Source organism: Alosa sapidissima, chromosome 14 (genome assembly GCF_018492685.1).
Source record: "Alosa sapidissima isolate fAloSap1 chromosome 14, fAloSap1.pri, whole genome shotgun sequence".
NCBI lineage: Eukaryota > Metazoa > Chordata > Actinopteri > Clupeiformes > Clupeidae > Alosa > Alosa sapidissima.
This window is the reverse complement of record NC_055970.1, coordinates 14,010,984-14,028,483: the sequence shown is the minus strand read 5'-3', so window position 1 is coordinate 14,028,483 and position 17,500 is coordinate 14,010,984. Positions and strand designations below refer to the sequence as shown.

Here is a 17,500-nt window from a genome sequence, read left to right as displayed (position 1 = left end):
TGGTCAGGCGTGTGGAAGAGCATTCCATACTGTGAGTTGATGTGTAATAGGGAATAGTCGATATTCTTCCAGAAGAGCAGAGATATCCCAGTATCTCCTTATTAGTGTGTGTGTGTGTGTGTGAGGTCTGTGTCTGAGCACAGTCTCTCTTTTTCTCCCTCCCTCCCTCTTTCACTCTCTCTCCCTCTCTCTCTCTATACTCTCTGTCTCTCTCTCAGTGTACCGTGATGTTGCTTTTATCTGTAGCACATTGTGGTTGATAGACAGAAATGGTTGAAGGGAAAATTATTTGACTGAGATGTGTGTGAGGGTTGTGTTGTGTGTGCGTGTGCGCGTGCGTGCGTGTGTGTGTGTGTGTGCGCGCGTGCGCGTGTGTGCATACATGGTAATGTGTGTGTGTGTGCCTGTGTGTGTGATGTGGGCTTGCGTGCCTGCGTGCACGCATGGTGGTGTGTGTGTGTGTGTGTACGCGCTTGTGCATGGTAGGTTGTACAGAATGAGACAGCTGCCACTGTCAGTCTGATGCAAAATAATTCTGCTGCTTCGCTTTGAAACCTGTACTTCAAAAGATCTGTTCCTTTGGAATGTGTGTGTGTGTGTGTGAGAATGCAGCCCATGCTTTCATTTTGTGCATTTTGTCTGACTCAAAAAACATTTATATTCTTTCCAGGACCACACACACACACACACACACACACACACTCAGACACCTCTTTCAGACATTCTCACATGTCCTTAAACTACATCATTGACTGGAAGAGGTGCAGAAACTCTCTGCCCTCTGAATATGGGAAGTAGATGTGGTGTGTGTGTGTGTGTGTGTGTGTGTGTGCGTGTGCGTAGCATAAATAAAACACCAACTAGAAACATGAACTAGCTGCCAATACTGATACCTGTCACTGTTCTCAGAAAGAGGAATCACTTGATAATACACACATATCATTGACATGCGAACACACACACACACACATACGCACACAAAACCACATTTAATTTTCCTTTTTCCCTGTTGTGCTATGCCCACTTTTCTATCACACACACACACACACACACACACACACACACACACACACCAATGGCACTTACACGGCAGCCATTACACACACACACACACACACACACACACACACACACACACACATACACACCGAGCAATGGCACTTACACAGCAGCCATTACACACACACACACGCACATACGCGCACATACACACAAACATAAATAAAGTTTTTTTTTTTTCTGTCACTCTCTTGGTGTTCTGTCCCTCTACTGGCTGTGGTCTGCACTCGTTTAGTAGTTTGTGTTACTGATCCCTTGCTTTCTGCACTCATTTAGTAGTTTGTTACTGATCCCTCGTTTTCTGCACTCGTTTAGTAGTTTGTGTTACTGATCCGTCGTTTAGTAGTTTGTGTTACCGATCCCTCACTTTCTGCACTCGTTTAGTAGTTTGTGTTACTGATCCCTCACTTTCTGCACTCGTTTAGTAGTTTGTTACTGATCCCTCACTTTCTGCACTCGTTTAGTAGTTTGTTACTGATCCCTCACTTTCTGCACTTGTTTAGTAGTTTGTGTTACTGATCCCTCACTTTCTGCACTCGTTTAGTAGTTTGTTACTGATCCCTGACTTTCTGCACTCGTTTAGTAGTTTGTGTTACTGATCGCTCACTTTCTGCACTCGTTTAGTAGTTTGTGTTTAGTTGTGTGTTTTGTTCTGGCTGTGATGTCATGGTGCGGACTTTTCCGGAGCCGATTCTCTTAATCCCGCTGGAATGGTGGAGCGCGTGCCGTTGTCGGCAGGTTTCCTGTTCCCACAGAAACCCACTCAAGGCTCATGTGACTGGTTTTCTCCAGAGATTGGGACTTCTGATGCCAAATAATTGCTCTTTCAATGTCCTCCCTCTCTCTCTCTCTCTCTCTCTCTCTCTCTCTGTCTGTCTCTCTCCCTCTCTCTCTCCCTTTCTCCATCTCTTTCCATCTCCCTCTCCATCTCTCTCTCTCTCCATCTCTCTCTTTCTCTCTCTCTCCATTTCTCTCTAGAGGTCGACCGATATATCGGCCATTTTTTGCATTTTTTAAACTTAGCGGTCCATATCGGTATCGTCCAACAGTTTCTGATGATATTTGTGTTTGTGTGTGTGTGTGTGTGTGTGTGTGTGTGTGTGTGTGTGTGTGTGTGTGTGTGTGTGTGTGTGTGTGTGTGTGTGTGTGTGAATTCTGGTATAGTAGAGTAAGGTACTGGTGTGTGTGTGTGTGTGTGTGTGAGTTCTGGTATTGTAGAGTAAGGTACTGGTGTGTGTGTGTGTGTGTGTGTGAGTGTGAGGCCATCCTTAAAAATATTTTTGTTTGCAGTAACAGCCAAAAAAAATTAAAAATGGGTCGGTAGGTAGGTCAATATTTTTTTTTTTTTCAAGATTCAAAGTAAAAAAAAAAAGTACAATTTTGGTCATGGTGATTACGTAGGAATGAATTTACACAAATGTGCATATCGTGACGTAACTGACTGGGTCTTCAACCCGTGCCTTCAGGCGCACCATTGCAAACCTCATTCTGATGCAGGTTATATAGACCAGCCTTTCTCAAACTTCTTTGACCTGAGGCCCGGTCATGGCAGACTTTTGGGTCATAGGGCTCATCTACATGTACCCAGAAAGAAGGCTACAATAGCTCTTGGCCACGTTATATTGAAATTTGACTATACAATACTCAATGCTATACAGTGTATTATACAGTCTCTGCTCTGTTTCTAAGGAAGTTCCAAAAAACAACGTCGTTCTATTAAGTTTCGTTAAATAAATAAATAGCCTTCCAACAGGTTGAAGCGGAGCTTTGATACCAACGTTATCGATTAGTTTCAGTTTCTCTCGCGCAGACGCGCACTGAATGAATGCTCATACCACCACTTAATTGTAGGGCTCCATGTTTAATGACATCGATAGCAGAAACGTTTGTTTTCTTTTTTCGTCGATCCGCGGTTTCTTGATCAACTGCGCAGCAAATTATCAGATGAAGCACCGGGCCTAATTTCACTCCACGACTCCGCGGACCAGCAGTCTCCATGTTGCGGACCCATATTTTGAGAAATGCTGAATAGACCACAACCAATTTCAATACTCCGACACGGTCACCGTTAGACTAGGGGGAGGAGGGATGAGAAAAGATCTGGCCACAGTTCTTCCAGAACTTCGTGCCAAGTAAAAGCGTTATCAGTTTGTGTGAATGAAACGAAGCGTAGGCCATAGTGTGACATGCGTAAAACCAATGGTGTAGAGATGACGCTAGTTTTTTTTTTAAGTGAGCCACGTTTGCATGTAGGCAATTTATATTCACAATACTTGGGCCTACTAAAAGAAATATTATTTTATTGCATTTGTATTGGTTGTTTAGAGTAAAAAAAAAACAATCGGTTGGTATTAACGCAAGTTTACAACCGGCAAGTCGGTCGGACTAAAAGGGGAAAAAAATAAATATTTGGGTCGGTTCTAAATTGACAGGGTCGGTCGGGTTACGGCAAACGAAAATATTTTTAAGGATGGCCTGAGTTCTGGTATTGTAGAGTAAGGTACTGGTGTGTGTGTGTTTTCTGGTGTTGTAGAGTAAGGTACTGGTGTGTGTGTGTGTGTGTGTGTGTGAGTTCTGGTATTGTAGAGTAAGGTACTGGTGTGTGTGTGTGAGAGAGTTCTGGTATTGTAGAGTAAGGTACTGGTGTGTGTGTGTGTGAGTTCTGGTGTTGTAGAGTAAGGTACTGGTTTCTAACGTCTTTCCTCTTCTCTCTGCAGCTTTGGCAAGCGGTCGGCCGGTAGCCTGCGCCGAGGATGTGAGTGCATCGTTCTGGAACCCTCTGAGATGATTGTGGTAGGTACCACATCACACCAGCATCCAGCAATCTAACACTATCATTGAGTCCATCTCCATCCCCAGTGTTAGTTCCATCCCCATCCCCAGTGTTAGTCCCATCCCCAGTGTTAGTTCCATCCCCAGTGTTAGTTCCATCCCCAGTGTTAGTTCCAACCACATCCCCAGTGTTAGTTCCATCCCCAGTGTTAGTCCCATCCCCAGTGTTAGTTCCAACCCCATCGCCAGTGTTAGTTCCATCCCCATCGCCAGTGTTAGTTCCATCCCCAGTGTTATCGAGATGCGGAGCTCTAGTCTCCAGTGACGCGTCTCCATCCATGCAGTTGAGTTACGGTGAAGCTTCTCCATCAGCACTTCCTCTAATTTTGTCACTCCTGAACCAAAGCTACATCATGCAGTACACCACCACCATCATGTCCCATCCTCTAACAGCTAAAAACAATTGGTTCTTAACACACACACACACACACACACACACACACACACACACACACACACACACACACACACACACACACACACACACACACACACACACACACACACCACACACACACACACAGGCTCTCCCCTCCTGCAGTTGCCATAGCAGCAGTTGGTACGGCAGCAAAAGATTTGATGTGCAGTCCCAGTAGTGTTGAGAGTTTGAAATTGAGAGGTGGCGAGCGGTGTGTGTGTGTGTGTGTGTGTGGCGGGGGGGCAGAGAGCGATAGAGGACAGTAAATAAGTCCTAAATAGGTATGCACACTGTTCCACATGCACACTGTTCCACATGCACACTGTTCCACACGCACACAGTTCCACACACACACTGTTCCACACGCACACTGTTCCACACACACACTGTTAACACACACACACTGTTCACACACGCAGACATAACTAGTTTTTCTCTTGCACTTCTCTCTCTCTCTCTCTCTCACACACTCAGCTCTCCTCTATCTCTCTCATACACATACACATACTCACTCTCTCTCTCTCTCTCTCTCTACACACTCTCTCTCTACACACTCTCTCTCTCTCTCATTTTGTTTCGGTCTCCAGATCCCTTTCCTTCCCTCCTCCTCCCAATCCCTCTTCTCGGTTTGTCTGTGTCTGTTTTTTTCAGTGACGTGTGTGTGTGTGTGTGTGTCTCTGTGTCTCTGTGACGTGCTCTTGCAAGACTGCAGTTTAAAGCAGGCGGATTCTTTTAATCTGGAGCGCTGCTGTCTGCAGCACCTGCTCTGTATCGCGTGATCACCCTCACCGCCTCACACACAGCTATGCTAGGGTGTAGCCTCCCCTCTCCTCTGCCACACACACACACACACACACACACACACACACACACACACACACACACAGAAATGCTAGGGTGTAGCCTCCCCTCTGTACACACACACACACACACACACACACACACACACACACACACACAGCTAACACACAGGCGTCTATGCAGTCAGAGCCAACACCCAATCTCTCTCTCCAGCATCCTTTCCTTTTTCCATTTCACATCTCTTATCCTGCCCCCTCTTCTCTCCCTTCCTCTCCTCCTCTCCTCTCCTCTCCTCTTCTCCTCCTCTTCTACCCCTCCTTTCCTTTCCTTCTCTCCTCTCCTTTCGTCCTCTCCTCCTTTCCTCCTCTCCACTTCTCCTCTCCCCCCTCCTTTCCTTTCCTACTCTCGTCCTCTCCTCCTCTCCACTTCTCCTCCCCCCTCCTTTCCTCTCAGTACTGCTCTTGTGGAGTTGAAAGCTGTCTTTGACGTAGGCCTACCCTCACACACGCATACACACTGGTGCTCAGACACACACTCACACTCCTTGCTATTTTTACGCAGCGAATGTGCAGTGGGAGGGGGGAGAAGAGACACTTACTCCTCTCTCTCCCTCCCTCTCTCCCTCTCTCTCTTCCTCCCTCCCTCTCTCTGTCTCTGTGAAGGTGGACTATATGGACGAGAATGAGGAGTATTTCCAGAGGCAGGCTTCTCACAGGCAGTCCCGCCGGCGCTTCCGCAAGATCAACCAGCAGGGAGAGAGGCAGACCATCATCGATACCGTGGACCCCTATCCAGCAGGGAAGCCCCCCATAGCACGCGCATGCCACACGGTACGTGTCTCAGCGTTCACACACACACACACACACACCCTTCTCAGACAGAGCTTTCACTTCTGTCAGCGTACGGACATCTGATCTCTGCAGTATGGGTGTGGGTCTGTGTGTGTGTAACTCTCCATGCTCTGTAAGTAACATTGTTCAATTTGGTTTAGTTTAGCTATGCTGCTGAAGTTTGTGTTTGTGTGTGTGTGATTCCAGTTGTGCCACTGGAGTGTCTTTTTGTGTGTGCATGCGTGCGTGTGTGCGCAAAGTTCTCCCTGTAGTGATCCACTACCTATGGTACTGTGTGTTGGGTGGAAAATTGCGGCTGATGTCTTTGCTTTTGTGTGCATTTTTATTCTCGATTGCTTCTTAGTCTAGTGGGGGTGTATGTTTGTGTGTGTTTGTCAGTCTGGTGTATGTGTGTGTGTGTTTGTGTGTGTGTTTGTGTGTGTTTTGCACTGTGGGATGGATTCTGTTGTCTGGTACAGAATCTGGAGCTGCTCAGTAGGACAGGAGTGTGTGTGTGTGTGTGTGTGTAGCAGCATCAGCAGCAGCAGCCTGCTCTCTTTCGGCTCCTCCTGTGTGTGTGTGTGTGTGTGTGTGTGTGTGTGTTAGGGGTGGGACAAAATATCGATACTGGAAGATATCGTATAACTTCCTTTTGCGATATGTTATCAATATGCTGGCATCAAATATTGATATTTTCACGAATATTGAATTCTAATTCTAAATGGACTCATCCTCAATTTGCCTTACCAGAGTCACCCACGCATGCATCCTCAATGTGACTTACCAATCACTAGTAATGGGGACGAGACCGAGTCGAGTCAGAGTCTTTAAAGGGTAAAGACCGTTGGTTTTTAAATGCAGCCGAGACCGAGTCTTTGAGGAGGCAAGGCCGAGTCGACCGAGTCGAGACCCAGTCTTTGAGGAGTCAACACTGCATCGGGACCGACCAAAAAAAGAGTAGATTTTCATGATTTACTTACATTTAACACCCAAGTGTCATTCAAAAGTTAAATTCCCAAAGGGTAGAGTGGGGATTGTTGGCTATAGGAGCCGCCTAGCACACATTTGTCTACCAAACTTCTTTTCTGAACAATACTTTAAGACTAGGAACTCAGCTGGAGTCAAAACTTTGAATGGCATGATGTCAACATTTCATTAAAGTTGAAGGTGTTGTTTGAAATTGTGGTTCCAAATTAACCAAAGTAACTAAATTTAATAATTGCGGATTGCTCACTCATCTCGGAAATTATTACAACCAGAGGCACGCATTGGAATGACAAATTATGCCAAAACCAGAATAACTGCTGTGCCGTTTGGACATTGTATCTCTCGAAACCTTTGCACTGCGCAGCATAGCACCATGAGATATAATTTAACGCCAGTCAATATTATAATTTTTATTAAAATAAGAATATCTGTAATGGTGGATATTTTAGAATATACTATGAAAATTACGAGTCCACCTCCTTCAAATGTAGGTCAGTCCGAGTCAAGACCGAGTATTTTTGGTTTCAATTCCGAGACGAGACAGAGGTAAGTAAGCGAAAAATGTTCTTGAGACCAAGACCGGACTCGAGTACGACAACACTACCAGTCACCCACTCATGCATCCTCAATTTGCCTTACCAGTCACCAACTCATGCATCCTGGAGCACAGCTGAATGAGGGCTATACACTGTCAATTTTATTTTATATTTTAAGAGGCACTAGGCTAAAGCTATAATACTCCTTGTTTTCATTAAGTTGTGAAATGCAGTGAAAGAATACATAATTCTAGCCTTTTGCCTTTTTCTTCTAGTTCATTACACAGATATGGTGATGTATTGTAGGCAAATCCTTTGTAATATATTGAGTTGTGCAGAATTACTGAATGGTGATATTATCGGGCAAAGATGGGACAGTATCAATTTGTCAGTTAGTATGTGATTCCCGTGTGTGTGTGCATGTGCGCGCATGTGTGTGTGTGTGTGTGTGTGTGTGTGTGTGTTCAGTCCTTCCGCCCCCTAAAATTTCTGCATTCGCCCTCAATGGCTCCTCAAATGGCTCTTTCCCATCAGGCTGTCTGTCTGGCTCTGCTCTGAGAATCTGACTCTGTGTGTGTCTACACTGAGCAGGATATGTAATATTATATTGTGTTTATTGATATTTGTGTTGCTGCTTCCCTTTTGTCCTGTTGTGTTTGTGAACAAGTGCTAGTCTGCTCATCAAGGTGTGCATGTGTGTGCGTGTGTCTGTATGCATGTTTGTGTGTGTGTGTGTGTGTGTGTGTGTGTGTGTGTGTGTGTGTGTGTGTGTGTGTGTGTGTATTGTGTTTATTGATATTTGTGTAGCTGCTTTCCTTTTGTCCTGTTGTGTTTGTGAACAATTGCTAGTCTGCTCATCAAGGTGTGCATGTGTGTGCGTGTGTCTGTATGCATGTTTGTGTGTGTATGTGTGTGTGTGTGTGTGTGTGTGTGTGTATTGTGTTTATTGATATTTGTGTAGCTGCTTTCCTTTTGTCCTGTTGTGTTTGTGAACAATTGCTAGTCTGCTCATCAAGGTGTGCATGTGTGTGCGTGTGTCTGTATGCATGTTTGTGTGTGTGTGTGTGTGTGTGTGTGTGTGTGTGCATGTCTCTGTCTGATCAGCCTCCTCTAGTGAGCATTATAAAGTTAGTTAGTGATACTTCTGTGCTGTTTGGAGGTTTGTCAGTCTTTCAGTGGCTATGCTTATTCTCTGTGCCATATAGGGGTTTATTTCAGGGGTGTGCTAGTTCTCTGTGCTGTGTATAGAGGTTTATTTCAGTGGCTGTGCTGGTTCTCTGTGCTGTATAGGGGTTTATTTCAGGGGCTATGCTAGTTCTCTGTGTTATTTGGAGGTTTATTTCAGAGGCTATGCTAGTTCTCTGTGCTGTGTATAGAGGTTTATTTCAGTGGCTATGCTAGTTCTCTGTGCTGTATAGAGGTTTCTTTCAGTGGCTATGCTAGTTCTCTGTGATGTACAGTATAAAGGTTTCTTTCAGTGGCTATGCTAGTTCTCTGTGCTGTGTATAGAGGTTTATTTCAGTGGCTATGCTAGTTGTCTATGCTGTGTATAGAGGTTAATTTCAGTGGCTATGCTAGTTCTCTGTGCTATTTGGAGGTTAATTTCAGAGGCTATGCTAGTTGTCTGTGCTGTGTGTAGGGGCTTATTTCAGTGGCTATGCTAGTTCTCTGTGCTGTACAGAGGTTTATTTCAGTGGCTATGCTAGTTCTCTGTGCTATTTGGAGGTTAATTTCAGAGGCTATGCTAGTTGTCTGTGCTGTGTGTAGGGGTTTATTTCAGTGGCTATGCTAGTTCTCTGTGCTGTAGAGAGGTTTATTTTAGGGGCTATGCTAGTTCTCTGTGCTGTATAGAGGTTTCTTTCAGTGGCTATGCTAGTTCTCTGTGCTGTATAAAGGTTTCTTTCAGTGGCTATGCTAGTTCTCTGTGCTGTATATAGAGGTTTATTTCAGGGGCTATGCTAGTTCTCTGTGCTATTTGGAGGATTATTTCAGAGGCTATGCTAGTTGTCTGTGCTGTGTGTAGGGGTTTATTTCAGTGGCTATGCTAGTTCTCTGTGCTGTATAGTTTTTTTTTTTCAGTGACTATGCTCGTGTCTGACTCTAGTTCTTTTTTCGTATATTTGTGCTATTTTCCCCCTCTATGTATTTCTGTGCTAGTTTCCATTTGTGTGTGTGTGTACATGTGTGTGCTGGTTTCCATCTTTTTGTCTGTGTGTGTGTGTGTTTACGTGAGTGTGTGTGTGTGTCTGTGCTGGTTTCATTTCTGTTTGCTAGATTGAGTGTCGTTGGTCTTCTGTGTTGCTCTTCATTTAATTCCCTGAGCTGCAGCTCAACGAATGTGTATGTGTGTTTTGTGTGGAGTGAAGGAGTGTTTGTGTGTGTGTGTGTGGCGTTTGTGTGGAGTGAAGGAGTGTGTATTTGAAGTAGAAGACTGACGCTTTGTGCTTGTGGAAAGGCGCACATAAAGACTCGTCTCAGCTGAATATGTTTGCACACACACACACACACACAGAAAAGCCTTCACTAAGGGTTTGCGTGTGTTGCTTGGGGTGCTCATGGTGTGACTGGAAAGGAAAAGACGCGCGCACACACACACACACACACACACACACACACACACACACACACACACACACGAGGAGTAAAGGACGTCTTTCATGTCTTGATCAGCCACTCCTGTTCCCTCCCCAAATAGTGTGACTGAAAAAAGCATCAACCCCTTAATTCAGCCCTGTCCCCTTATCACAGCTCTGTGTGTATCTCTGTGTATGTGTGTGTGTGTGTGTCTGTCTGTTTTAATTTGCATTAGACAGAGAGAGAGTGAGAGAGCCCCTGTTACAGTACAATGTACAGTCATGTGTGTGTTTCCAAACACCCCCTCTCTTCCTGGGTGTGGTCTTTCGCACTGGATCAGTTTAACGCGACAACCTCGTCTCTGGGGTGACAACGTGTGTGTGTGTGTGTGTGTGTGTAAACGTGACAGCCTTTTCTCTGGAATGATCATTCAGACACATTCTTCTTTTTATCTTCTTCTTCCTCCATCTTTTTCTTCCTCCCATGTTTTTCTTCTTTTCACCTTTTTCTTCCTGTTTGTCCTCCATTTCATTCCTGTTGTTCCTGCTTTGTCCTTGGGGAGGCCATCGGAACACTGCGCTCGGAATGCTGCTGCGGCCGTCTGTGGGGACGCGGGGGCTAGTCGTCATGGTCATCGGGGTTCTGATTTAGCTCCGAGGGCATAGAGAGAGAGATAGTGATGTGTGTCTCTCCAAGGGCAGAGAGGGTGCACTGAACTTTCTCACGGCCCTGGGACTGTTTGTCCCCAAATGAGCCCTGTCCAGCGTTTGTGTTTTTTCTTCTTGTTGTTTATCTTTTTGTTTGTTTGTTGTTTTAAGTAGCTCCTGAAGTTGAGATAATTTTAAGCCGTCACACGGCAGAATTAATCTGCTTTCTGAGGATTTTTACTCCATTTCTTGCTCTCTTTCTCGTGTGTACACGCACACGCACACGCACAGACACGCCCGCACACAGAGACGCAGAAAGAATTTCTCTGTGACATTCCCCTAGTCTTGTGTAGGCACATTTAATTTGCTACCAACACTCTACTCATACAGAAATACTGTTAGAAATAGGGATGGGCATTCGATTAAATTTTCTTAGTCGATCGACTATCAATTAATCATTAATATTTCTAGGCCTATATTAAAATTAATTATTTATTGAACTTTTTATGAATTTAAAAATGCAATGAAAATACAGAAATACAGCGTGTTTCACAAGAAGAATCACATGAAGAATAACTTGTGGCAGTTAAGCTGGACGTTTGGTTAGGCTAAACAGATATTAAGCTCTGCGCTGCGGTGCTCTACAGCAGCGGAATGCGAGCCGCCGTTCAGATTAAACAGAGACCCTCATTTGTTACAAAATAATAAATTATAAAAAAGAATCATGTTAAACAATAACTTAACCAAAAACATAATAATGCTTAGATCTGACAGGTTTTGTCAAAATGTAACTCAAAACTATCCAAGGCACGGAGTTGAGAAAGAGAGTGAGAGATTAGCCTAGAACAATTAATTAGGCTATTTAACAAAGCCTCATAAAAAATAACATGCCGTAAATCCTCAAATTATGGCCGGAGTCTTTTATTTACTTAGGCTGCGCAAAGCACAGGGCTTTATTTGGGCCAGATATAGGCTATATTCAGCATGCCTTTATTTCTACGTGCATTTTATTGTGAGACATGCGTTTCGTTTGGAGCACATACCGCTATCAAAAGCAGAAGATTTTCCGTTTGGTTTGGGTTTTAATTTTCTTTTGGACAGTTTGATTATATTGCTCAATGTTGGGACTGATGAGCACTGAAATCTGGGGGGTATTACATTTCATGTTGTTGAAAGAGTTGGAATTTTCACCCGCTGTTTATTGCAAAACAAGGCAGTCGCTTTCATTTATTCAAAATGTGCGCTGTGCTGTAATGGAAACCTTATTGCATAGCCAAGTAGCCTAAATTGAGTTTGAATTGCATGATTTACTTTATTAAATTCGTAGGCTGGAATGCCTCCAGTCGCGGCAACAATTGTTTTTTAATGTAGTAGCCTACAGTGTAGGCCTACTGCTTCAGCCTCTGGCAAGCTCAGAAGGGGACGGCAAGCGACTGAGCTTGAGAGTGACATGTTGGAGACTGATGGTGTAGGACAACGACTTTTCATTGACAACAAGGTATTAAACCAACCAACAATATAAAATATTAAGAGCAGCTCTTATTTCAATGAGTTAAATCGAAACAATGTCTTCTATTGCTCGTGCACTGATAGCCCTACTGGTAGGCAATTATTACATCACATATTACACAGTGTTTGCAGTGAACTAACGTTATTGTTTTTTAAAAGATAAAATTGTCCCACGCAACACTTCACCGTGAACTCTTCATAAATCAAAACGGAAACTCGTAGGTAACTGAGTAGCCTATAGCGTCAAATATTGTCCCCGGGTGGTATAATGTTTAATTGCTGCCACACAGTGAAATTAATTTAATTGCTTCAAGACACACTATATAACGCAACCTACATTAGTTTAATCGACAACAAATTAACGTGATCGACGAAATTCTTAATGATCAACTATCGATCGTCGATTAATTATGCCCATCCCTAGTTAGAAACACACACACACACACACACTACTGATGAGGAAAGACTGTTAGACACACACACACACACTAATGATACGGAAAGACGAGACAGAGATGCACTCTAGTAGGGCTATAGAATTATAACAATTACAATCGAAATATGAACCAATGCAATTATCTAATCACAAAGGCTACAAATAATCGTGCACAGTTAATCTTGTCTACAAATAATCATGCACAGTTGGATCTTGTCTACAAATAATCGTGCACAGTTAATCTTGTTGTGATTTTTATATTCTTGTCATCCTTCTTGACTGTGCCACTTATGATTGGTGAGCATGCCTGCCAATCACCAATCAGAAGTGCTGTTCTTCTCATGCACTAGGCATGCCCACAAATCAGAAGTGCTGTTCTTCTCATGCACTAGGCATGCTCACCAATCAGGAGTGCTGTTCTTCTCATGCACTAGGCATGCTCACCAATCAGGAGTGCTGTTCTTCTCATGCACTAGGCATGCTCACCAATCAGGAGTGCTGTTCTTCTCATGCACTAGGCATGCCCACCAATCAGAAAGGGCACAACCTAAAAAAAGACATTCGGAATATTGATATCTCTCTGTGTGCGTGTGAGTGCGTGCATGTGAGTGTGTGAGTGCTTGCATGTGAGTGTGTGCGTGTGAGTGCCTGTGCACGTGCATGTGCGTCTGCGTGAGTGTGTGTGTGTGTACATCAGACCCCTCAGTCTCTTTATCTATTTTCTGTTCTCTTCTCTATCCACCACTCTCTCTCACTCTTTCTCTCCATCCCTTTCTCTCGCTATCTCTCTACCACTTACTCGTTCTCTCTCCACCACTCTCTCCCTCTCCCTCTCCCTCGCTCTCTCTCTCTCCCTGTGCTTGGCTACCCTGGCTGATGAGTGTTGATTGTTCTGGTAGAGGATGGCTTTTCCCCATGGGGATACACACACTCAGACACACACACACACACACACACACACACACACACACACACACACACACACCAGATTCTCCTCTTTTTTTTTTATCTCCTGATGATTTTCAGCTAATTTGCCTTTTTGCAAATTTCACACTTGAACCCCCTCACTCCCCAACACTCATCATTAGTGTTAGTTTCATGTTTGTAATTTCTGGGGGCAATATGTGTGTGTGTGTGTGTGTGAGAGAGAGAAAGAGAGAGAGAGTGTGTGTTTGTAGTGTTTGAGGATCCATGACTGAGCATCTGGTCTCAACCCTAGATCTCTGCTTCAGATTTAATGGATGCTCCAGTTTGTGTGTGTGTGTGAGAGAGAGAGACACAGCCCTACATCTCTGCTTCAGTTTTAATGGATGCTCCAGTTTGTCTGTGTAAGTATGTGTGTTTCTGCTGTGTGCTTGCGTGCATGCGAGAGAGAGATAGAGATAACACTCATCTCTGTGTGTGTGTGTGTGTGTTGGTTTGTGTAACGGAGTGTGCCCGAGCGGGTGGATTGGTCAGGACTGAATGATGGACAACTGCAGCAGATTGTATCCAAAAGAGGCTTTTTTTATTTTTATATTTTGTTATTTTTAGGCTACCGGCAGGTTATATGTTAAGACACTGATGACAAACAAAACAAAACAAAACAAAACACTGATACAAAAAGGAAAAACAAACACCGGGACAATGCCCACTAGGTTCTATGCCTACCTCAGGTCTTTCAGCAGGACCTCTCACAACTGAGGAGGAATCTTAACTCCTGACTGCGCTATGCAGACACCATTTAAAACACTGGACTAAACCATGCATATGACATAGGCAATACACATTACTAACAATCGTTCATGTTATTTCCATACAATGCTATAAGAAACCTCACTAAGCACCAAATAATATTACCACTCTAACACACCTGCGCCAATAAGCGTTCCCACGTCTGGGCACGAAAGATGCGCAGAAAAGTGTCCCTTGCCCAATACTCCAGTTTGCTCCCCTGCACCCAGAAAGCAACTGAAGCACCGAGAACAGGCACGTACATACACACAATCATACATACACTTGGACAAAGCATTTCCATCTCCCAGCTAGTAAGCATTGATGTTATAATGCGCGCTTTTAGAGAACGCTTACGTTACCGATAAATAGATTCACTTCAACCTCTATACCGCATATCGCGGCTTTGATTCCCTGTATGCTTAACTTAAACAAATTTCTAGTGTTAACTTAACCCCCATCTTGACACGCCTCAGGTCTGTACCATTCACAATATCTTAACAAACAAATCAATATCGCAACATGATTTAATAGCGCCGTCTTTGTGCAAATGTTTGTAAAGTCATTGTTCACGTTGCGGCGGGAAAGCTGCCTTTGCCAGTGACAGACGCACTGCGCTCTGTCACAGTTTGTCGTATTGTATGTGTATAGCTGTGTGTTTGAGTATCTGTGTGTGTGTGTTATGCCCCCTGCTAGGGTCAGGGAACTATAACAAAGCTAAATAAAGCAAGGGCAAAATATGGCAGACAACGGTGGATAAATTAAAATAATCAATAATTTATTATAATTAAACTAGAACATAAATTAATGCAAAAAGCAATGTTCTAAACAAATAGCAAGTGAAGGCCAGAAGGCCAAAAACGAAGCCGCCCAATTTCCAGGCCTCTCTCCCAGACTCTCACTCTGAGAGGGACTGGAGACCTGGACGTAGTGTGGGGGCGTAGTGTGGGGGCGTAGTGTGGGGACGTAGTGTGGGCAGGAGCGGAAAGCGGAGAAAAAAGCGTAGCGTGGCAGCGGTGGCGTTCTGCGAGGAACCAAAAAACGAGCCGGCCCTCTGGAGTGACGTCAACCAGGACCTTTTATAGGGCTGGTCCAGCAATTAAGCCCCCTGCTGGAGTGTCTGAAAAATACAGAGACAGCAGGAACACAAACAGCTAGGGATGTAACAGTGTGTGTGTGTGTGTGTGTGTGTGTGTGTGTGTGTGTGTGTGTTGGTTTGTTGTATTGTATGTGTACAGTTGTGTGTTTGAGTATCTGTGTTAGAATAAATACTCAACTGTGTGTGTGTGTGTGTGTGTATGTTGGTTTGTCGTCTCATCTTTGCTTCTCTGCTTCTCTTTTCCCTTCCTGCTCTTCCCACTGGCTTCTCCTCAGGAATGCCCTAAACCACAGGTACTGTACTAAGTGTGTGTGTGTGTGTGTAAGGCTTTTTTCCTCCTGCAGCCTTCTTCAGCTGTGTGATTGTGAAGTGGCCATTTCATCCCTATAATGACTGAGCCAGAGACTCTCGTGTGTTTGTGTGTGTGTGTGTGTGTGTGCGTGTGTGTGTGTCTCTAACTGAACTAGACCAGACTCTCAGCCTCCTAGCTTTTCCAACGGGTGTGTATTAATGAGAGCTCACCGGGGAATTAACGTGTTGCAATGTGATTTCCATCCCTTTTGGAAGTAAACACAGTAGAAGCAGGGCATTGGCTACATTCACACCTGCAGCATGACTAGATCACTGTAACATAGCTAGCTTGCTAACTGGCATATCACTGTAATATAGCTAGCTTGCTAACTGGACATATCACTGTAACATAGCTAAATAGCTACCTGGGCATATCACTCTAATATAGCTAGCTTGCTAACTGGGCATATCACTGTAACATAGCTTGCTAACTGGGCATATCACTGTAATATAGCTAGCTTGCTAACCGGACATATCACTGTAGTATAGCTAGCTTGGACTGGACATAGCTAGACCACTGAACTGACCAATGTTCAGAAGATTTATGTTATCTATCAGCCAAATTTGCCTGCAGTATCTCCATGTAGTAGGCTAACTTGGATAGCATCTAACATTGGCATTAGCTTCGGTTAGATTGCTTACTGGACATATCACTGTTATATAGCTAGCTTGCTAACTGGACATATCACTGTAATAGCTAAGTGTCTGACTTTGTTGAAAATATGATCGTAGGGGCATCTTAGAACATGTAAGGGGTAACTTACCTTGCCACAAACCGTCAAATGACCACAGACAACAGTTCTACAATGAGTCTACTTTTGACTTTGACTTCCATTTATTAACTGGAAAAATATCAAAAGCTGCAAATGTATTTTTAGTCTCTGCTCCTCTGATACAAAGATAACTCCTCCATAAACCGTATCTTGGACCTCAGGATTGTGCAGGTTCAGAGAGACCAGAGTAGAGCTCGCTCTCTCTCTCTCTGTGTGTGTGTGTGTGTGTGAATGCCCAGGTGATGAGTGGGACCTGTCAGTTGCTATTTATGAAACTGTCCTTACCAAGGCTCTCTCGCCTAGCCTAGAAATCTAGACGCACCCTAGCGGCAAAAGTTTGAACTAGCCAACTAGCTCCGCTGGTGGGATAACGCATGGGACTCAGCACTGTCCTATTGCGTGCAGAGGGAATTTGAAAGACAACCGATTATCCCGCCCCTCGGACTGAGCACTGTGAACGGTGAGTGCCCAGACCCTACATTTTAATGTGGGTCTGGCTCGTCAGGCTATCTCTCGCCTTCAGCCAGACATAAACACACTCTTTATTGACAGTTGTAACAGTTGGTGACTTTTAACTATCCTGTGTTCTTCCGGAACATTGTGTGTTTTTTTTCGGTCAGAACGCTTGGTGCTATTTGGCGGGTTTAACATTCTTAACACACACACACACACACGCACACACACACACCGATCTATGAAGCATGCTAGAGCTGTTGGACTAGTGATACATTGACTATATACTCTCACACATACACACACACACACAAACATGCCTTTCCCTATCCTCCACATACCCCCCCCCCCACCCCCCGGTCAGTGAGGACATTCCTCTTCCAGTCCACAACATGGAAACAGGAAGCTGGTGACATGTCACTGTGCGTCTGTGCATGTGTGTGTGGTTTTCCTTCCCTTTCTGCTATGGCTTATTCTGGGTC

At 44.3% G+C, this 17,500-nt stretch overlaps 1 protein-coding gene across 3 annotated transcripts in view; it reads left to right on the top strand.

Annotated features, from left to right (window-relative positions):
* The window catches only part of rapgef2b (Rap guanine nucleotide exchange factor 2b), a 111,175-nt gene that overhangs the window by 51,937 nt on the left and 41,738 nt on the right, over window positions 1–17,500 (top strand). For 2 of the 3 annotated variants that reach the window (XM_042061733.1, XM_042061732.1), the window contains exons 5-7: window positions 3,777–3,852; window positions 5,773–5,940; window positions 15,717–15,734. In XM_042061733.1, the coding sequence (XP_041917667.1) occupies window positions 3,777–3,852; window positions 5,773–5,940; window positions 15,717–15,734 (262 nt within the window). The remainder of the gene's footprint in view (window positions 1–3,776; window positions 3,853–5,772; window positions 5,941–15,716; window positions 15,735–17,500) is intronic. The other variant, XM_042061734.1, reaches the window with a different exon arrangement.